The sequence below is a fragment of the Coregonus lavaretus genome (genome assembly GCF_964263955.1).
Source record: "Coregonus lavaretus genome assembly, chromosome: 4".
NCBI lineage: Eukaryota > Metazoa > Chordata > Actinopteri > Salmoniformes > Salmonidae > Coregonus > Coregonus lavaretus.
In genome coordinates, this window is record NC_139991.1 from 3,736,976 (window position 1) to 3,759,771 (window position 22,796).

General features: G+C 48.1%; 1 protein-coding gene across 1 annotated transcript in view; it reads right to left on the reverse strand.

Moving 5' to 3' along the window:
• Positions 1-22,796, reverse strand: part of LOC311128349 (immunoglobulin superfamily DCC subclass member 4-like) — a 63,651-nt gene that overhangs the window by 13,172 nt on the left and 27,683 nt on the right. The window contains 9 exon segments of the mRNA XM_084160460.1: positions 408-581; positions 6,285-6,422; positions 8,557-8,721; positions 8,937-9,347; positions 11,101-11,253; positions 11,857-11,994; positions 16,111-16,244; positions 19,185-19,326; positions 22,170-22,490. Of these exon segments, the coding sequence (XP_084016586.1) occupies positions 408-581; positions 6,285-6,422; positions 8,557-8,721; positions 8,937-9,347; positions 11,101-11,253; positions 11,857-11,994; positions 16,111-16,244; positions 19,185-19,326; positions 22,170-22,490 (1,776 nt within the window).

Genomic DNA, 22,796 nt, shown 5'->3' on the forward strand with positions numbered 1-22,796 from the left:
TCAGTGCTAGTATGGTTACAGTTATAGGATGATAATGGGAAAGTGAAGGCTGCTCTTTGGACAAGGATAATAATAATATATATGGATATCTATTTGTCTACATCTATAATTTGTTTATGGTGTGCTTCTGTCTTTAAGTTATTACTGTATGCCTGAGATGTGTCTGAAACTTTGTTCCCCCCTGCTGCTGTCTTGATTGGACCTAGGTCTCTCTTGAAAAATAGATTTGATCTCATTGAGATTACCTGGATAAATAAAGGTTAAATAAAATAAGGACCATACCGGGTCAGGTCACTGATTGTGGTGGATACTTTCACATAGTGTAGGCTATTGATGCCAAAGTTGAAGGGTGTGTTTGTGTGTGTGTGAGAGAGAGAGAGAAAGAGGGAAAGAGAGAGAGGTCTCACCCATGCTGTGGTTAAAGTGGTCTGGGGTGTGGTGCTGAGCCCACTCAGATGGCACACCAAAGCCTGCTCTCGTTCCCGCTGCCATCCGCAGTCGATAGGCCTGGTTAGGCTGCAGCTCCCGCAAGGTAAGCTGAGTCTCATTCCCCCCCACCTCCACAGACAACACATTGTCCACTGCAGGAAACACACACATACACACACATTAGATGCAGCCCATCTTCATGCAAGGCCACTCATGGCATACTATCACCATTATCCATTATCTTATGTGGCGTACCGCAGGTTAGCCACCAGGGGGAGACTCGTCGAGGCCTGGTGACAGACGGAGTCTACATCACGCGACGATGGCTCCCTCTGCTGGACGTGCCAGGTCTCAACGGGCTTTCCGGCCAGGACTAATTGGGGCTGATTGTGGTTGGTGAGTAATCAAGGGGCTGATTGCTCACCAGCTGGACGAGTCCCATAAAGCTGCCAGAAGGGCAGCACATGGGGGTGGGGACTGGGGAAGAGAGGTTACTCCCATATAGTTGTGCGCAGTCCCAGAGATAATGGAGGGAGCTCGGTTTTGTTCCCCACAGGATACAGCAAGACACCGGAGCCCAGAAGACGGTATCCCGGAGGAGGTCTCCTGGAAGAGACCTATTCTTTTCTCTTTGTTTATTATTTAAATAAACACCCTTTAAACCAAGCTAATACAATTCTGTCCGTGTCTGATCTGTGTAAACGTCTTGACCAAACCCCCTGGTCTGCCACAAGTGGTGGAGGATGCGGGCATTCTGATAACGTGGTCAGATCAGGGTACGCAGCATCAGCATAAACGAGTTGATAGCCTCAGTTCGTTCGGGCCTAACAAGCAAAACAGACGGTTCAGGAAAGAACGCTGGAGGAACAGCGGCTACAAAATGTCCGCCTCGTTGAGGAAATCAGGAAGCTGCAAGGAGGAACGCCTACTGAATCGCATCCAAACCAGTTTTTAATCAAGCTAACAGAGGTCGACGACATCGAAACATACCTCTGCACGTTTGAACGGACAGCGCTACGGGAAGGATGGCCAAGGCCTAAGTGGGCAAGTCTGCTGGCCCTGTTCCTGTCCGGGAATGCCCAAAAGGCGTATTTGTGACCTTAACGACGAACAGGCGGCTTACTACAACGGTCTCAAACGGGAGATACTCAGCCGCTACGGGTACAGCCTAGGCCCATCGAGCCCAACTGGTCCACGACTGGAGGTTCGTGGCCCATCGCCTGCATGGCCCGGAAGCAAATGGTTGACATACCCCGTATCTATGGGTCCGGAGTCGGAGTCCGAGGGGATGCCGGATGGGCTCGTCGAGGGGTTCAATAAAACGCTCAAACAAATGCTGCGGAAGGTCATCGAGCAGGACGGGAAGAACTGGGACCAGCTACTACCCCACCTAATGGTCTCGGTCCGAGAAGTGCCCCAGTCATCCACTGGGTTTTCCCCATTCGAACTCCTCTACAGGAGGAGGCCATGCGGCATACTGGACCTCACCAAGGAGGTGTGGGAAGCCCAGCCGACCCCCTTAAGCAGCATGGTAGAACACGTGGAGACGATGAGGGAGCGGATGACAGCCATATGGCCAGTGGTAAGGGAACATATGGAGAAGGCCCACGCGCCCAAGCCCAGGTCTACAATTGGGGAACCCAGCCCCGAGAATTCCAGGTGGGAGACAAAGTGCTGGCCTTAATCCCCACGGCAGAAAGTAAGTTCCTGGCAACATGGCACGGGCCGTACGAGGTGATAGAGAAGCTGGAATGCATCCATAGGGCGTACGGCAGTCGGGGAGACGGAAACCCCAACAAATGTACCATGTGAACCTATTGAAGAGGTGGCACGAGAGGACAGCCTTGGCCGTGTGATGGTCGGGACCCAGGACACCAAAGGTACCAGAGGTGGTCCCGAGTAATGAGGACCTCGACCCAGCCCAGAAGCAAACGCTCCGGGAGCTCGTTGATCGGAATACGGCGGTGTTCTCCGGGAAGCCGGGCCGCACGACCCTCATTGAACACCACGTCCACACCCGGCCCGGGGAAACGGTACGAAAGAGGCCATACCGGATCCCCGAGGCCCGAAGGAAGGCCGTGCTGAGGATGTGGGTGATCAAAGAGTCCCACAGTGCATGGTGCAGCCCCATCGTGTTGGTGCCCAAACTGGACGGTGGCCTGTGCTTCTGTAATGACTTCCTGTGTGTGAACAACATCAGCTTGTTCGACGCCTAACCTATGCCAAGGGTGGATGAGCTCATCAACCGATTGGGAAAGGCCCGATACATCAGCACCCTCGACCTGACCAAAGGATATTGTCTGGTACCGTTGGCAGACTCCTCCCGGGAGAAGACAGCGTTTTTGACAACGGACGGGTTATATCAGTACCGGGTGCTCCCATTCAGTCTCCACGGAACCCCGCCCACGTTCCAGCGCCTAATGGACCGAGTCCTCCGATCCCAACAACAGTATGCAGCGGCCTATTTGGATGATATCATCATCCACAGCCAAGAGCACTGAACGCGCCTCCAGGCGGTGCTGGACACGCTCAGACAAGCCGGGTTGACAGCGAACCCCAAGAAATGCAAGCTAGTGTTCGAGGAGGTGGAGTACCTGGGGTATTTGATCGGACAGGGGAACGTCAAGCCCCAAGAGAGGAAGGTCCACGCGGTACGTGACTGGCTGTACCACGCACCAAGACACAGGTCGAGTCCTTCCTGGGACTGGCAGGATACTACAGCCTGTTTATCCCCAACTTTGTGGCTATAGCCTCCCCCTTACCGATCTAACCAGGGCCCGCCTCCCGAAAACAGTGAAATGGACGGGCGAGACCGAAGCGCCGTTCAGCCGCCTGAAGGAAGCACTGTGCTCCCATCCGATTCTCGTAACGCCCAATTTCCAGGTACCGATGTTGGTCCAGACGGACGCATTCGACACGGGACTAGGGGCCGTCCTGTCCCAGGTACACGATGGGGAGGGGCACCCCATCATGTACATAAGCCGAAAGCTAATACCCAGAGAAAAAAAGTACTAGATTGTCGAGAAAGAGTGTCTAGCGGTGAAGTGGGTGCTAGACATTCTCAAGTATTACCTGTTGGGCACCCACTTCACCCTGGTCACAGACCATGCTCCCCTGGTCTGGATGGCCAGGGGAAGGGCCAAAAATGATCGGGTCACCAGGTGGTTCTTGTCCCTTCAACGCTTCTCTTTTTCTGTTGGGCACAGGTCGGGGCGACGCATGGGAACGCGGATGCCCTATTGAGAAGGGAGACATACGTCACATTGACGACAGCCCCCTCCCTGTCAGAGCTAGGGGGGGTGGCGTACCGCAGGTTCGCCACCAGGGGGACACTCATCGAGTCTACATCACGCAGCGATGGCTCCCTCTGCTGGACGGGGCAGGTCTCGACGGGCTCTCCGGCCAGGACTAATTGGAGCTGATTGTGGTTGGTGAGTAATCAAGGGGCTGATTGCTCACCAGCTGGATGAGTCCCATAAAGCTGCCAGAAGGTCAGCACATGTGGGTGGGGAAGAGAGGTTACTCCCATATATTAGTGCTCAGTACCAGAGATAACGGAGGGAGCTCGGTTTTGTTCCCTACAGGATACAGCAAGACACCGGAGCCCAGAAGACGGTATCCCGGAGGTCTCCTGGAGGAGACCTATTATTTTCTCTTTGTTTATTATTTAAATAAACACCCTTGAAACCGAGCTAATACAATTCTGTCCATGTCTGATCTGTGTAAACGTCTTGACCAAACCTCCTGGTATGCCACACTTATTATGCAAGACTCGATGACTCCTTATATACCATGGATAGAACATAGAACACTTTATGCTTTGGGCTTATACCCCAAGTCACTCTTCAATACTTAATGCTTAGAATCCACAGTTGTTCTTTGAGCCAAAATGTGTTTGACTGAGTTTAAGAGTCTTTTGTAGTCATTCAGGACACACTCCCCAACAACTACTGCCTGTCTGTCTCTCTGTTGTTGCATACTGATATACAGTGGGGAAAAAAAGTATTTAGTCAGCCACCAATTGTGCAAGTTCTCCCACTTAAAAAGATGAGAGAGGCCTGTAATTTTCATCATAGGTACACGTCAACTATGACAGACAAAATGAGAAAAAAAAATCCAGGAAATCACATTGTAGGATTTTTAATGAATTTATTTGCAAATTATGGTGGAAAATAAGTATTTGGTCAATAACAAAAGTTTCTCAATACTTTGTTATATACCCTTTGTTGGCAATGACACAGGTCAAACGTTTTCTGTAAGTCTTCACAAGGTTTTCACACACTGTTGCTGGTATTTTGGCCCATTCCTCCATGCAGATCTCCTCTAGAGCAGTGATGTTTTGGGGCTGTCGCTGGGCAACACAGAATTTCAACTCCCTCCAAAGATTTTCTATGGGGTTGAGATCTGGAGACTGGCTAGGCCACTCCAGGACCTTGAAATGCTTCTTACGAAGCCACTCCTTCGTTGCCCGGGCGGTGTGTTTGGGATCATTGTCATGCTGAAAGACCCAGCCACGTTTCATCTTCAATGCCCTTGCTGATGGAAGGAGGTTTTCACTCAAAATCTCACGATACATGGCCCCATTCATTCTTTCCTTTACACGGATCAGTCGTCCTGGTCCCTTTGCAGAAAAACAGCCCCAAAGCATGATGTTTCCACCCCCATGCTTCACAGTAGGTATGGTGTTCTTTGGATGCAACTCAGCATTCTTTGTCCTCCAAACACGACGAGTTGAGTTTTTACCAAAAAGTTCTATTTTGGTTTCATCTGACCATATGACATTCTCCCAATCCTCTTCTGGATCATCCAAATGCACTCTAGCAAACTTCAGACGGGCCTGGACATGTACTGACTTAAGCAGGGGGACATGTCTGACACTGCAGGATTTGAGTCCCTGACGGCGTAGTGTGTTACTGATGGTAGGCTTTGTTACTTTGGTCCCAGCTCTCTGCAGGTCATTCACTAGGTCCCCCTGTGTGGTTCTGGGATTTTTGCTCACCGTTCTTGTGATCCTTTTGACCCCACGGGGTGAGATCTTGCGTGGAGCCCCAGATCGAGGGAGATTATCAGTGGTCTTGTATGTCTTCCATTTCCTAATAATTGCTCCCACAGTTGATTTCTTCAAACCAAGCTGCTTACCTATTGCAGATTCAGTCTTCCCAGCCTGGTGCAGGTCTACAATTTTGTTTCTGGTGTCCGTTGACAGCTCTTTGGTCTTGACCATAGTGGAGTTTGGAGTGTGACTGTTTGAGGTTGTGGACAGGTGTCTTTTATACTGATAACAAGTTCAAACAGGTGCCATTAATACAGGTAACGAGTGGAGGACAGAGGAGCCTCTTAAAGAAGAAGTTACAGGTCTGTGAGAGCCAGAAATCTTGCTTGTTTGTAGGTGACCAAATACTTATTTTCCACCATAATTTGCAAATAAATTCATAAAAAATCCTACAATGTGATTTTCTGGATTTTTTTTCCTCAATTTGTCTGTCATAGTTGACGTGTACCTATGATGAAAATTGCAGGCCTCTCTCATCTTTTTAAGTGGGAGAACTTGCACAATTGCTGGCTGACTAAACACTTTTTTTCCCCACTGTACATGCCAACAGGGCATAAACATAGATGTAAGCACACAAACAGGCACACATTCAGGCATAATTAACATCCTACGCTACTACAGGAATCCTAACTTTAGATGTCGATGCTTTATGGTTGCATAAATCATGCACTGATTTGGGTTTGTGCCTTACTGAAACATGAACACATGTACCACCACATTCTAATACAGGACAGCGTTGTAATAATACAGGACAGCAGTGTAGTCCTGTGGCATCCGTGCCAGTAGATGGCGCTGTGCTCACCCTGTTCCAGTTTGCAGTAGTCGATGCGGTAGCGGGTGACAGCTCCTCTGCTGTGCTGGGAGGACAGGGGCAGCCACATCACTCTGATGTCTGTAGGGGAGGTGCTGAGCAGGGACAGCTGTGGAGGGGCACTGGGTACTGTGGGGTAGAGCATGGCAGGACATTCTTAGTATCCATACATTGAACATATAATCAAGGCTATACGTATAGGTCAACCACTTTATTCATCACATTATCACTTAACAACCCAGTAGAATCACATAGTTGACAGGAAACGATAACTACTTTGGGGCATCATTCATGTATCATATACAGTGCATTCGGAAAGTATTCAGACCCCTTGACTTTTTCCACATTTTGTTATGTTACAGCATTATTCTAAAATTGATTAAATTATTTTTCCCCCCTCATCAATCTACACACAATACCTCATAATGACAAAGCAAAAACAGGTTTTTAGGAATTTTAGCAAATTTATTAAACATAAAAAACTGAAATATCACATTTACTTAAGTATTCAGAACCTTTACTCAGTACTTTGTTGAAACACCTTTGGCAGCGATATCAGCCTCGAGTCTTCTTGGGTATGACGCTACAAGCTTGGCACACCTGTATTTGGGGAGTTTCTCCCATTCTTCTCTGCAGATCCTCTCAAGCTCTGTCAGGTTGGATGGGGAACGTTGCTGCACAGCCATTTTCAGGTCTCCCCAGAGTTGTTCGATCGGGTTCAAGTCCGGGCTCTGGCTGGGCCACTCAAGGACATTCAGAGACTTGTCCCGAAGCCACTCCTGCGTTGTCTTGGCTGTGTGCTTAGTGTTGTTGTCCTGTTGGAAGGTGAACTTCGCCCCAGTCTGAGGTTCTGAGCGCTTTGGAGCAGGTTTTCATCAAGTATCTCTCTGTACTTTGCTCCGTTCATCTTTCCCTCAATCCTGACTAGTCTCCCAGTCCCTGCCGCTGAGAAACATCCCCACAGCATGATGCTGCCACCACCATGCTTCACCGTAGGGATGGTGCCAGGTTTCCTCCAGACGTGACACTTGGCATTCAGGCCAAAGAGTTCAATCTTGGTTTCATCAGACCAGAGAATTTTGTTTCTCATGGTCTGAGAGTCCTTTAGGTGCCTTTTGGCAAACTCCAAGCGGGATGTCATGTGCCTTTTACTGAGGAGTGGCTTCCGTCTGCCCACTACCATAAAGGCCTGATTGGTGAAGTTGTCCTTCTGGAAGGTTCTCCCATCTCCACAGAGGAAATCTGGAGCTCTGTCAGAGTGACCATCGGGTTCTTGGTCACTTCCCTGACCAAGGCCCTTCTCCCGCGATTGCTCAGTTTGGCCGGGCGGCCAGCTCTAGGAAGAATCTTGGTGGTTCCAAACTTCTTCCATTTAAGAATGATGGAGGCGACTGTGTTCTTGAGGACCTTCAATGCTGCAGACATTTTTTGGTATCCTTCCCCAGATCTGAGCCTCAACACAATCCTGTCTCGGAGCTCTACGGACAATTCCTTCGACCTCATGGCTTAGTTTTTGCTCTGACATGCACTGTCAACTGTGGGACCTTATATAGACAGGTGTGCGCCTTTCCAAATCATGTCCAATGAATTGAATTTACCACAGGTGGACTCCAATCAAGTTGTAGAAACATCTCAAGGGTGATCAATGGAAACAGGATGCACCTGAGCTCAATTTCGAGTCTCATAGCAAAGGGTCTGAATACTTACGTAAATAAGATATTTCTGTTTTTTATTTTTAATAAATGTGCAAAAAATTCTAAAAACCTGTTTTCACTTTGTCATTATGGGGTATTGTGTGTATATTGATGAGGGGAAAAAATAATTTCATCCATTTTAGAACAAGGCTGTAATGTAACAAAATGTGGAAAAGGTCAAGGGGTCTGAATACTTTCTGAATGCACTGTAGTTTGCATTACAGCTAGTGTCTGTTGACTTAAGTAGCCTATCATATACTCTGGAGGGGCACTGGGGAGTAGATCATGTCAGATCAGGTACAAGGACACTGTTAGTATCCACACATCACCCATACTATTCTACAGGCCACTATACCACTTTATTCATTACATTATCGGGCAACAATATCTACTTTGGTGTGTCATTCATGTATAAAATAGGTTGTATTAAAATTGACCGTGTCATACGTTCTATTTATCCTCAAGTGTATGATGACTCATGTAGGCTGTCATATAGATGCATTAGATCTAACTGTGTCACTGTTATTTTCCTTTGAGAAGTGAGGTCTTTGGTCTTCATGCCTACTCACCGTCCTCCAGCATCTCCACGGTGACGGGCAGTGACGGGCGGCTGGCTCCCATGGGGGAGTAGGCCACCACGTAGAAGGTATAGGTTGTGTGTGGCAGTAGCTCCTTCACATGGTACTCTGTGGTGTCGTTGTTCACAGCAAACTGGTATTCCATGTTATCAGAGCCTGTGGACCATACAAGTTCAGTGTTTTACCAGGAGCACAGGACACACTCAGCTTGACCTGACAGTGTCATTCTTTACCATGCTACCGATGAACCAGACACCAATGCATGTTAATGCCTATACACTTGAAACTAGCTAGCATCCTTGTGCATAGATATCATACGTACAGGCCTATAGGTTTGTCCATCAAACACACACACACAAACACACACACACCTGAAGTTGGCTGGTAGTGCACAGAGAAGCCTATAATCTGGTCGCTGTTGTGTTCGGGCCGTTCCCAGGTGAGGAGGGCGGTGGTGCTTGAGTGGGGTGTGGCAGAGAGCTGGCGTGGCGGGCTGGGTAGACCTTCTCTCACGATGACAGACAGCTTGGCTGTAGCACAGGCCGTTCCCAGAGCGTTGTCAGCGATGCACTGGTAGTACCCTGCGTCATCCAGGCCCAGCTGGTTGATGAGCAGAACCCCAGGGCTCTGGGTCTTCACCCGCCCGTTAGACTTGACCGGCTTGCCATTCTTCAGCCAGTGCAGCGCCGGGGGAGGCTCCCCAGAGCTGTTACACACAAACCTTGCTGTGTTTCCCCGAGAGAGAGACACCGTCTCTGGGGGCTGGAGGATCACTGGTGGGGCTGGGAGAATACGAATAGAGAAACATCTTTCTTAGGAAAAAAAATCCTTCACAGCAACACATATACAGTGGGGAGAACAAGTATTTGATACACTGCCGATTTTGCATGTTTTCCTACTTACAAAGCATGTAGAGGTCTGTAAGTTTTATCATAGGTACACTTCAACTGTGAGAGACGGAATCTAAAACAAAAATCCAGAAAATCACATTGTATGATTTTTAAGTAATTAATTTGCATTTTATTGCATGACATAAGTATTTGATACATCAGAAAAGCAGAACTTAATATTTGGTACAGAAACCTTTGTTTGCAATTACAGAGATCATACGTTTCCTGTAGGTCTTGACCATGTTTGCACACACTGCAGCAGGGATTTTGTCCCACTCCTCCATACAGACCTTCTCCAGATCCTTCAGGTTTCGGGGCTGTCGCTGGGCAATACAGACTTTCAGCTCCCTCCAAAGATTTTCTATTGGGTTCAGGTCTGGAGACTGGCTAGGCCACTCCAGGACCTTGAGATGCTTCTTACGGAGCCACTCCTTAGTTGCCCTGGCTGTGTGTTTCGGGTCGTTGTCATGCTGGAAGACCCAGCCACGACCCATCTTCAATGATCTTACTGAGGGAAGGAGGTTGTTGCCCAAGATCTCGCGATACATGGCCCCATCCATCCTCCCCTCAATACGGTGCAGTCATCCTGTCCCCTTTGCAGAAAAGCATCCCCAAAGAATGATGTTTCCACCTCCATGCGTCACAGTTGGGATGGTGTTCTTGGGGTTGTACTCATCCTTCTTCTTCCTCCAAACACGGCGAGTGGAGTTTAGACCAAAAAGCTCTATTTTTGTCTCATCAGACCACATGACCTTCTCCTATTCCTCCTCTGGATCATCCAGATGGTCATTGGCAAACTTCAGACGGGCCTGGACATGCGCTGGCTTGAGCAGGGGGACATTGCGTGCGCTGCAGGATTTTAATCCATGACGACGTAGTGGTTTTCTTTGAGACTGTGGTCCCAGCTCTCTTCAGGTCATTGACCAGGTCCTGCCGTGTAGTTCTGGGCTGATCCCTCACCTTCCTCATGATCATTGATGCCCCACGAGGTGAGATCTTGCATGGAGCCCCAGACCGAGGGTGATTGACCGTCATCTTGAACTTCTTCCATTTTCTAATAATTGCGCCAACAGTTGTTGCCTTCTCACCAAGCTGCTTGCCTATTGTCCTGTAGCCCATCCCAGCCTTGTGCAGGTCTACAATTGTATCCCTGATGTCCTTACACAGCTCTCTGGTCTTGGCCATTGTGGAGAGGTTGGAGTCTGTTTGATTGAGTGTGTGGACAGGTGTCTTTTATACAGGTAACGAGTTCAAACAGGTGCAGTTAATACAGGTAATGAGTGGAGAACAGGAGGGCTTCTTAAAGAAAAACTAACAGATCTGTGAGAGCCGGAATTCTTACTGGTTGGTAGGTGATCAAATACTTATGTCATGCAATAAAATGCAAATTAATTACTTAAAAATCATACAATGTGATTTTCGGGATTTTTGTTTTAGATTCCGTCTCTCACAGTTGAAGTGTACCTATGATAAAAATTACAGACCTCTACATGCTTTGTAAGTAGGAAAACCTGCAAAATCGGCAGTGTATCAAATACTTGTTCTCCCCACTGTATTACAATTTACTAGAGGACCAGAGATCTAAGATCGAAGCCAAACATGCAATCTATACCCCATTCTCACACTCACATACTCTTCTTCTTACCTGGCACATGCAGTTCAGCCGCAGCGATGACAAACTCGCGGGTCTTGGGTTTGTTGGCACGGCAGACGTAGACCCCCGCATGGTAACGCCGTGTGTTGGGGATCACGAGGTTGGTTTCCAGGACAACCACGTCGGTGGCGATGGGCTTCCCATCTGTGTCCAGGAGTGAGAGCAGAAAGGAAGCAAGCGATTTCAGAGAAAAAAGATCAGGAAACACCAAACTAAAGCAATTAAAAACACTAGGTGGCACTGTGAGATCTCTGTGATGACAGGGGAGTTGTTTTGTCTCTGCTGCTCTAGAGCTGGAGGATACAGAGGAGAAGCTGCCAACTCTCTGACAGCAGGAGGAGGGAATTCCTCAAATTTCACAGGGCGTCATTCATTCTCACTCTACTATGTTGTTTACAAGTCTCCTTAGGTAAAGACTTGTTAAGCATTTCAAAAAACAGGAGTCAAGTAAGTCCAACAACATCATTCATTAGTGGTCAGCTTACCCCGCTTTATCCTTGAAATCAATGATATGAGTCACTACTAACATGAATGAAATGACTGAAACTGGAAGGATAAGGCAACAATTACAGCTTGTAAATAACAGATGGATGATCGAATGCGATGGTACAAATATGAAACACAATGAAGATGATATTACAGGAATGACACAGGAGCTTAGTACCAAAGTATGGACCAGGCTCTCGCTGTGACATTGGTAGTGAGTCTGAAGAGGGACCGATGGGAGGGATTGAGAGAGAGTCTTACCCTGTCTGCTCCAGGACACCAGGGGTTTGGGCTGCCCCCCCTGGGCCACACACTCCATCACCGCTGGATGCCCCTGCACCACCGTGGCATTCTGAGGAGGTGCCATGATCACCACCTCACTCTGGGCAGGGACAGGACCTGGGCACACAGTTACATCACAAACACATCACAGACACATCACAGACACAACACAGACACAACACAGACAGACACAGGAATCAACAACTGCCTTACAACCACCTCTAACCCTCAATGTCTTATATCAGATAGCGTCATTCTAACGCCACGTGTCACAAATGCCCTACTAATGAACTCAGTGCAGGCAGAGTTGTGGCGCTATCTGATGTAAGACAATGCTGGGTCCCTTGTCAGGATTCAGTGTAAGGACAGGAAGCAGGGGGCAGTAGAGAGCAGAGCAGAACCGATGCCGCGTTCAAAACAACTCGGAACTAGGAACTCAGAACTCGGAAATCTCAGACTTCCGACTTCAGTGCGTTCAAGACAACTGGGAACTCAGAAAAAAACTAGCTCTGACTGGGAAAATCGTTTTGAATGGTCATCCAACTTGGAATTCCAAGTTGGAAACTCTGGCATTTATCTAGAACTCTGACTTTCTGACCTGAAGATCACTGACGTCATGATTTGACCATATTTTTTCCCCGAGTTCCCAGTTGTCTTGAAAGCACCACCAGTCCTGTCCTGTCCTGTCCATCACTATGACATCACAGCAGCTCTCAATAGGGGAGGTAAGATCACCTGACACCACTCTAGTTTCCCCTTGGGCCCACAGGGATTAAAGCTTGGCCCTCTCGGTTAGTTAGGACCAGTGTTACCAATTTAGCGACTTTGTCGCTATATTTAGCAAGTTTTCAGACCCCTCCAGTTACTTTTATTGGTAAGAGGCTAGCGACAAATTCAGCTACTTTTCAGGCTGCCTTTGGGGAGTTTCTATGGTTTTGATAGCATTTAGCGACTTTTCCCACACAATTCTGCCACTAACAAGAATGGGAGAAGCTGTCTGTGTAACAGAAATCACAACAACGGCGCACACACAGGTAGAGAAGCACAAGGGGAGGGGGTTTGCGGCAGGAGAGGGGGCAAAAATGTGATGTCGGGGACCGCAGCTGTGCCGCAGCAAGGCAAATTGGTGCTGTGACGTCGTCGCAGCAATGCAAAACGTCATCTAGCGACTTCTAGAGATTCTCACTGAAAAATTGTTGCCAACACTGTTTAGGACAACTAGCAGCTCTGTCAGGAAGAGGAGTGGAGGAGACAGAGCTAGCTATTAGCCTGGTTAAACCAGAAATAATGTTAACCAGGTTAGCTAGCTACCCCAATGGGCTTAAGAGAGGAGAAGAAGGCTCTATATTTAGTATGCTAAACCTCTTTGGAGTCACTTATTGTTGAGATGGATTGACAGAGAGAGTAAATGAGGGGAAGATGGAGGGAGGAAGAGAAAGAAAGTGAGGGCATCTCAGGGAGAGGGGTGAATCAGATATTGGAGGAGAGGCAGTGAGGGCCTTACTCTGAGAGCATGGTGCTGTAATTCTGCCAAACTATATGACTAAATAAATCTCCATCATTTTCTTGGAGGAGTAAAAGTGTGCATTAGCAGAGCAGATGAGGCCCTTATTTTTAGTGGCTCTGTGTGAGTGCCTCTAGGGGCAATTATTGTAGGAAGGGAGGCCCATCACACTGCCTGGGACTGGGTGCTCTGCCTGTCTCTCTGCTCAGAGCCTACATTATGATAATGAGCTCCAGCAGGGTTCCTGGGATACTGTAAGCACATTATAAATTAATAATTGAGCATACATACAGCACTACTTGGTTATGCATGAGGGCTCAGGGTTTTAAATGGGCCAGTCGAGTTCTCCCAGGATTGCAGGATGTGCCTTGATATGGTTTTGTGTAAGTTCTGTGCTCAGAGTGTGTGTGTACGTGTGTGTGTGAGCGTTGCATGCGCACATGCGTGTGTATGCGTGGATGAGAGAGAGAAAGTACACTGAACAAAAATATAAATGCAACATGTAAAGTGTTGGTCCTATGTTTCATGAGCTGAAAATCCCTGACATTTTCCATACACACAAAAAACGTATTTATCTCAGATTTAGTGCACAAATTTGTTTACATCCCTGTTAGTGAACATTTCTCCTTTGCCAAGATAAACAGCATGATCATTACACAGGTGCACCTTGTGCTGTGGACAATAAAAGGCCACTTTAAAATGTGCAGTTTTGTCACACAACTCAATGCCACAGATTTCTCAAGTTTTGAGGGAGCGTGCAATTGGCATGCTGACTGCAAGAATGTCCGCCAGAGCTGTTGCCAGATAATTTAATGTTAATTTCTCTACCATAAACCGGGGGAGGGGGGGGGGGGGGGGGGGGGCTGAGGAGTATTTCTGTCTGTAATAAAGACATTTTGTGGGGACAAACTCATTCTGATTGGCTGGGCCTGGCTCCCCAGTGGGTGGGCCTGGCTGCCAAGTGGGTGGCCTATGCCCTCCCAGGCCCACCCATGGCTACGCCCCTGCCCAGTCATGTGAAATCCATAGATTAGGGCCTAATTAATTTATTTCAATTGACTGATTTTCTTATATGAACTGTAACTCAGTAAAATCGTTGAAATTGTTGCATGTTGCGTTTATATTTTTGTTCAGAATATAAAGGTATAGACATAATGTACAATTGAATAAGTGGAGTTGATGTGCTCACCAACATTCTGTCAGGAAGATGGCATTGGTGTTCAGGCATTTTATTCATAGACCTCTTCCAAAGTGAAGGCAAGAGATGTGATGGCATTAGATTTGACGTGCGTTTTACGTAACACCTCATAAAAAGTCTGGGAGTGCTTTCTTCTCTGACCTCCAGGTTTCTAAGGCAGCAGGCTTGGGGTCACACCAAATACCTGCTACTGTAAGTTAGCATCACTTCACACAGTCTGTTGGATACTGGGTGGTGTGAAAAAGGCAGGAATGCTGTAATTTCTTCACTTATTTCCTGCTCAGGCTGTCTGTGTGACTGTGCGTGCGTGTTTATGTGCATTTCTGCGTGTGTGAAATATGTGTGGTATGTGACTATGTGTGTGTGCATGTGAAAGTGTGTGTGGTGTTTGTGTGCGCATCTGTGCATATGTGGGAGAGAGAGAAGGTATAAGTGAGTCAAGTAGTATCGAGTCATCAATATAACGCACAGTTGAATGAGTGAATTTAATGTCCTCACCATCAGTCTACCATTTGTTTCTATGCATGTCTCTGTGAATCTCAAGATTTTTGGGCGTCTGCCTGTGTGTGTGTCTCTACGTGTGCATGTCTATTTGTGTGTGTGCGTGTCTCTATGTGTGTGTGTGTGTGTGTGGACATGCTGCAGGGTGCAGAGCGGTGAGTCATCTCTGTTTCCCTTGCTGTTCCACAGGTTGCAGGCATTTCCACACAGTTCAGTCTTGTGTCCAGGCAACAAGCTCAATAGGGCCAACGAGTATTAAGACTCAGACATGTTTCTGATGCTCAGAGTTCTGTCTCTCTCTCTCTCTCTCTCTCTCTCTCTCTCTCTCTCTCTCTCTCTCTCTCTCTCTCTCTCTCTCTCTCTCTCTCTCTCTCTCTCTCTCTCTCTCTCTCTCTCTCTCTCTCTCTCTCTCTCTCTCTCTCTCTCTCTCTCTCTCTCTCTCTCTCTCTCTCTCTCTCTCTCTCTCTCTCTAGAAATAGACCTAGACATAGACCTTCCACAGACACTAAAGTTTAACAGAGCCAATTAAAGGCTAGGATTGATCTCCACTAGTAATGTACCTTTAGTAAAAAGTGAAGAGACGTGGGTGTGGAGAGCAGAGCGAGGCTGTGTATACTGCTTCCAGCCTGCTGATATCAGACATGAGACCATAGGTCTGAAGCCATCTCTGTCTCTTTAGCTCTCTCATTCCAGCATACACTTACAGGAAATACTTATAAGCAGGAAGCCATCCACTAAATAGGGCATTGAAAGAGCAGACCCAGACAGAGGGATCAAGCACATCCAAAGGGATAATTTGCCTACAGACTTCATCAGAAAGAGAGAGAGATTGAGAGATTGAGAGAGAGAGAGAGAGAGAGAGAGAGAGAGAGAGAGAGAGAGAGAGAGAGCGAGAGAGCGAGAGAGAGAGAGAGAGAGAGAGAGAAAGAGAGAGAGAGAAAGAGAGAGAGAGAAAGAGAGAAAGAGAGAGAGAGAGAGAGAGAGAGAGAGAGAGAGAGAGAGAGAGAGAGAGAGAGAGAGCATAACATACCTGTAGTGACAGTGAGGATGGCATCCTGGCTGAAGCGTTTCCGGGCAGAGTTGGAGGCCACACAGCGGTACGCACCCCCATCCTCCTTAACCACCCCCAAGATCTGGAGCACACCGTTAGGGAGAGAGATGAACCTGGAGACAGAGGGATGGAGAGAGAGAGAGAGAGAGAGAGAGGGGGAAAGGGAGAGAGAGAGGGTGGGAAGGAGAGAGAGAGAGAGTGTGGGGGGAGAGAGAAAGGAGAAAGTGAGAACTAGTGCTTAGATCTCAGAAGTGAGATATAATAACCTGTGGTGTAAAGTATTTAAGTACAAATACTTTAAAGTACTACTTAAGTCGATTTTTGGGGTATCTGTACTTTACTTTACTATTTCTATTTTTGCCTCACTTTTTACTTCACTACATTCCTAAAGAAAATAATGTACTTCATACTCCATACATTTTCCCTGACACCCAAAATTACTTGTTACATTTTGACAGGAAAATGGTCAGATTCACACACATCAAGAGAACATCCCATGTCATCCCTACTGCCTCTGATCTGGTGGAGTCACTAAACACAAATGCTACGTTTGTAAATTATGTCTGAGTGTTGGAGTGTGCCCCTGGCGATCTGTCAATAAATACAAAACAAGAAAATGGTGCCGTCTGGTTTGCTTAAAATAAGGAATTTGAAATGGTTTATACTTTTACTTTTGATACTTAAGTACATTTGAGCAATTCCATTTAATTGTAATACTTAAGTATATTTCAAACCAAATACTTTTAGACTTTTACTCAAGTAGTATTTTACTGGGTGACTTTACTTTTACTTGAGTCATTTTCTATTAAGGTATCTTTACTTTTACTCAAGTATGACAATTGAGTACTTTCTCCACCACTGATAATAACACCTCACTGGTAATCTCCCACTGTGTACACTCTCTCCCCAGCTCATTACCACCATACAGAACTACAGGAGTAGGTCTCCAGGGACAGCCATTAGGCTACACTATCCTTACATCTAACAGCTATTTAGCATAACACCGTCCAAACATTGAGAATGTAAAATAAAAGTAGACAAAAGAAAGGAAAAAAAGGAAATGACACAAGATACATAGTATTCCCATTGCCTACCTAATGAGAGAGAAGACATAAAGAGGGGAGAAGAAGAAGAGACTAGAAATAAATCTTTAGAAATCTTTACTGATAGATATAAGGGAACAAAGAGCTCTCAATCTAGGTCAGAGAGATTGCGCATTGCAAAACAGCTTTTAGAAGCAGCCATGGCTTCTGGTTGTGCCGACTCTTGTCAATATTTATCCCACCAGCTCCTCTTCCTCCTCCCTCCCCCCTCCCTCCCTCCCTCCCTTCTGCCATGGAAGACAGGTCAGGTTCCACACACACACTCACGCGCGCACGCACACACACACACTCACGTCTGGATGGATCCTCTGAGCCTGAGGCCTGGGCTTTCAACTATTCAACTCCTATTCCACAGCCTTTTAACTCTATGATGATGGACTACTAATCCCCTGACAGAATGACAGACAGACAGACAGACAGACAGACAGACAGACAGACAGGCAGACAGGCAGACAGGCAGACAGACAGAGCTCATCATTGTAACAGAGAGACTGTACACAACCCTGGTCTCTGGTCTGGGTCTCATCTCTACTGCTGCCCATCAGTACCACTGTGTGTCAGCCCAACAACATCACAGCACTGTACAGCGTGGTTCAGCATTGGGCTTTGGGTCACACAGGGATAGACCCTTTTTGAGCCAGATGCCTCTAATAATGTCAGGCAGGCACAAATGTATAGCCAACAGCAGAGCTGAGGCAGAAACATCAATAGCGTTAAGTGCTTGGGTAAATGAGCATGAGAGTGTGACCGTTTCTGGTGACTAGTGAGAGTGTGTGTGTGTGTGTGTGTGTAGCCGCTGCTCGGCTGTGAGAGTGTGCATTTGAGTTTTCAGGCAGACGGGAAGGCTTTAATTGAGTGTAGCGCTGCATGATTGTCCACTGTTCAGCCCTGGCTGTCAATGCACAGGGTATTGTTAGCACACTGGTCCTGCCCCCCTCTCTGTTCCTTTGATGCCCTTGTCCACTCTGTGTGGTCAAGAATGTTCAGCGGCAAGGGTCCTCAAACGTTATAATAATGTTAGTCAGTTTAACCATGTTACACACATACAAACAAGTAGTAATGTGAACAGCCATATGTTGGCCATGGCCTTTGAAGGGCAAAAATATACAGGCCATCAACTCAACACATGATCACGCCGAGGCAAGCCATGAACAGTCATTCACTTTATCCTGTATACTGTATAAGTGTGTGTGTGTGATATGCATCTAAATTACTAACAAACAGCTGCCAGTCTTTCTACGATTGATAAGGACAGAGCAGGTGGAAAAAAGTGTAACTTAATTTTAAAAGGGCCAAATCTCTCCCATGAGGGAGACGAAGGGAGCGAGGAGAGAGGAAAGGCCAGGGAGGAGGAGGGAGGGAGCGGAGTCATGTGCAGTAGATTATGTGCATCTTTCCACCCAATTAGATTCAAAGCACATCAGTTCCTAGGCACTGGACTGGCAGCCTGTAGCCATGTGAAAGGGAGATGCAGGAGGGGTTTTGGGAATAGAACAAACAGAAGACAGAAAGTGACCAGGCTGCACTTTGTGGCCCTGACCTTCAGCCTCTGGCTGACAGACAGAGAGGAAAGCAACAGACCTGTGTCCATCCCTTATCGCTGAACTCCGCACTACTGAAAAAGACCAAAATGTACTCGTTTCATTTAACTTCCAACCAGATTCTCAGGATATTCCCTGACTGCCATTATGCAATGAAGTAGAATGGTGGAGGGAGCACAGCCCTCACATGATCAGTGTCAGCATGGACCTTAGTACAGATCCAGTCTCTGCTGGCCAGCTGGAGCTCTCTCAGGGGACAACATTGGGACCAAGTAGAACAGACAATCACTTACTGCCAGGCTCTACTGGAGTGCATCACCATGTGTGTTTGTGAGTGTGTGTGTGTGTGTGTGTGTGTCTGTGTGTGTGTGTCTGTGTGTGTGTGTGTGTGTGTGTGCGTGAGTCTCACCTAGGCTGGCTGGGGATGGGTTCCTGGTCCTTCTCCCAGGTTATCCTTGGCGTGGGCACTCCGTCTATCTGGCACTCAAAGCGGGAAGCACCCCCCACGGGCACCACCTGGGCCTCTGGGTCCTGATGGAAACGAGACAGCGCTGGGAGTGTTGGAGAACGGTGAGGGAGAGAGAGATAGAGATAGAGAGACAGACATCAAGAGAGAGGGAGAAAGAGAAAGAGAGAGAGACAGAGAGAGAGATGCAGTCAGCAAGTCTGTAGCCCACACGTAATAAATGTAGTTAACAGCAGGGGGCAGCAGTGAGTCCTGGAGCTGAGTCTTATAGGGCTGAGGGGGCCCCGACCTCAGGCCAGACTGAGTTGGGGCATTATGGGGAAACACAAGAGCTCTGACTACCTTATCAATCAGCTCCAGGGTTGCAAGCTGTTCTGTCCAGCCCGTAGTCCTAAAGAACTGAACATACCAATCCAAGATGACCTTCAAATTGTATTCTCACCAAACCGTTGTGACAGACTACACATTCAGCCATACATAAAGCACTTGAAGAAATAGTGACATCCTTACATCCTGAAGTTTTTCCTAATTTCTCCATTGGACTGTAAAAGCCCAAGACATGCACTTAAAAATAAATTTGGAAATGATTTGCAAATGTGACGCATTAGCCATGCTTCATAAAACATGTAAGGACTAATCCTACCTAGCGACCAAACATAAATCTGTCACAACTACTTTCCATGACTGTCTGAGCAGATTCTCACATGGCACAGTTCTTCAGAAAGCCACATATTATCAGTTGACTAACAGCACAAATAAGCTCAGCAACTGTCATGGCAAAAACGAGTTACTGTACACACACACACACACACACACACACACACACACACACACACACACACACACACACACACACACACACACACACACACACACACACACACACACACACACACACACAAAGCCCAAACAGAGCAAAGTTTCTCAATGAGCACACAGAGCAGCTAGCTAGATAACAGGTCATCCAATACTGTAAAGTAAGCTAGCACTTGTAACTGTTGTGGCCAACTGGGCTAATGATTAACCTACTGAGTGAATGGACCAGATGAAATTGATTACTGTACCTACTAAATCTGTTAGCATGTCTTGTGCTCTATATGAGTTCAATCCATAGCACGTTTATCTATAGTCTCCCCCTTCTCTGTCTGTTCCTGTTCTCTCTGTGCCTCCCCTCTCTTTCTTTCTCCTGTCCTCTCCGTTCCCCCTCTCTCTCCCTCTTTCTGTCTCTGCCCCATTCTTTGGCCCCTCAGCGATCAGATTGCAACTTTCTTCCCCTCCCCTTGTACTCTCCAACCACAACCCATGGCTTCCCTGCTCTCTGTCTGTCGGCATGTCCACCAACTCCTCTCCTCCCCTCCTCCCCTCCTTCTCTACCACGATTTACCCCTCCCCCCCACTCTCTTTAACAAACTCACTTGCTTTTTGGACAAAGTCACATGAAGGGAGCATTCAGAAGAGCCATGCACATAAAACATGTTTAGGGTGTTGGAGACAAAGGACTGTCACACATTTCTCTCATGTGATGTTGTTCTGCCTCCTAATTGGTGGTGGTAAAAGACATGAAACAGACAGACAGAAAGACAGACAGACAGGGGCCTCTGCTCTGTCTGCTCAATGTCAGTGTGCTCGTTGAGGCCCATTGCATGCAGCCCCCTGGCCCTGTCTCCAGCAGCCCATCCATCTCACAGCAGTAGCAGTCTACAGCACATTACATTAACAGCTCCCTCCACAGACACCTTTTGAAGGACACACTTATTAGTCTCTCTCCCAGACCAGCCTCTGCCTTCACCATCCCAAACTCCTCAGTCACCTCCCACCCAAATCTCCCACCCCTTCCTCCCCAACGTATCCTCCCCTACCTTCCTACTTCCCTCTCTTTTCACCAATCCTAACTCCTCAGCCACCTCCCTCCCTCCCTCCCTCCCTCCCTCCCTCCCTCCCTCCCTCCCTCCCTCCCTCTCAGTCCTCACCGCCCTCCCTCATTGTCCCCTCGTTCCCCCCAAACAAGGCATCCTCATAAATAGGCATGTGACAGCTGACAAAAGGAAGAACCTCCATAGAGGATACAGTCCCATTCTACACAAAGCTAATGACTGAATAAAGACTGCCACTTTTACAGAGGATAATGAAAGCAGCTCTACGGGAGGAGAGAGTGAGGGGAGAGGACAGAGGGAGGGGAGAGGAGAGGGGAGAGGGAGGAGAGGGGGTAAGCCGGATCTCTTGCTACCCTCTCTCTATCTCTCTATCTCTCTATCCCTCCCTCTCTCTCAATCCCACTCACTCTCTTGCTCTTCCCCCTTCCCCCTGTCTATCCTCAGCCCACCGGTGTGGAGCCTACCTGTTCCCAGGACACCACCGGTGTGGAGCCTACCTGTTCCCAGGACACCACCGGTGTGGAGCCTACCTGTTCCCAGGACACCACCGGTGTGGAGCCTACCTGTTCCCAGGACACCACCGGTGTGGAGCCTACCTGTTCCCAGGACACCACCGGTGTGGAGCCTACCTTTTCCCAGGACACCACCGGTGTGGAGCCTACCTGTTCCCAGGACACCACTGGTGTGGAGCCTATCTGTTCCCAGGACACCACCGGTGTGGAGCCTACCTGTTCCCAGGACACCACCGGTGTGGAGCCTACCTTTTCCCAGGACACCACCGGTGTGGAGCCTACCTGTTCCCAGGACACCACTGGTGTGGAGCCTACCTATTCCCAGGACACCACCGGTGCGGCCGACCAGCCACATAATCAAACCCTTGTCTGAGACAGAGGAGGACCAAGATCATTTTCAACCAAGCACAGAAATCTCCCTGAGGAATGTGGCTGTGCGCCTGTGTGGGGACACCAGACCATCATGCCATTCCATGTGAGTCTGACCCTGGTGGAGTTGAGCGGGCACAGCCCCGCCCTGTCTGAGAAATAGTAATACTCACTGGCCAGGTGAACGGTGATGGTGCGGCTGGTCAGGGCTCCAAAGGGGCCGGTGCTCACACAGCTGTAGCCCCCCTCCACCCCCTGAGGGGTCCGGCCATCCACAGAGGTGGGCAGCACCAGCAGTGAGCCGTTGGCCAGGGTCCTGAGGGAGTCCCCCTCCCCCTCCAGTACGGGTAGCCCATCCTGCAGCCAGGTGACGTTGAGAGGCGTGTCCAGGGGCGTGGCCCCCAGGTGACATTCCAACAGCAGGGGCTGTCCCAGCTCCAGTACCACGAGGACAGGCCCTGCCCCACAACTCAGCTCCACCATCACAGGCTTCTCTGGAGGGGGAGAGAAGGGGGGAGGGGGGGGAGAGAGAGTTAGACTCCAAATCCTGACTGACATGAGTGGTCTGAGATTAGTGTGCATGGGGAGACAGGTTAGCGTGAGAGATGGCGGAGGGAGAGAAGGAATGAAGGGGCCAAACCAGAAAATGTTAAATTGCATTCAACTGGATATCTTTAGAATGCTTCAAGGCTATTCCCTGTAGTTCGCACATTCCAGTTTTTATCTTTGGCTGTATGCATACCCCGTTTGCAATGGCATAGGTAAACAACTTCACATCCTGTTGATCAACCTGTGTACTG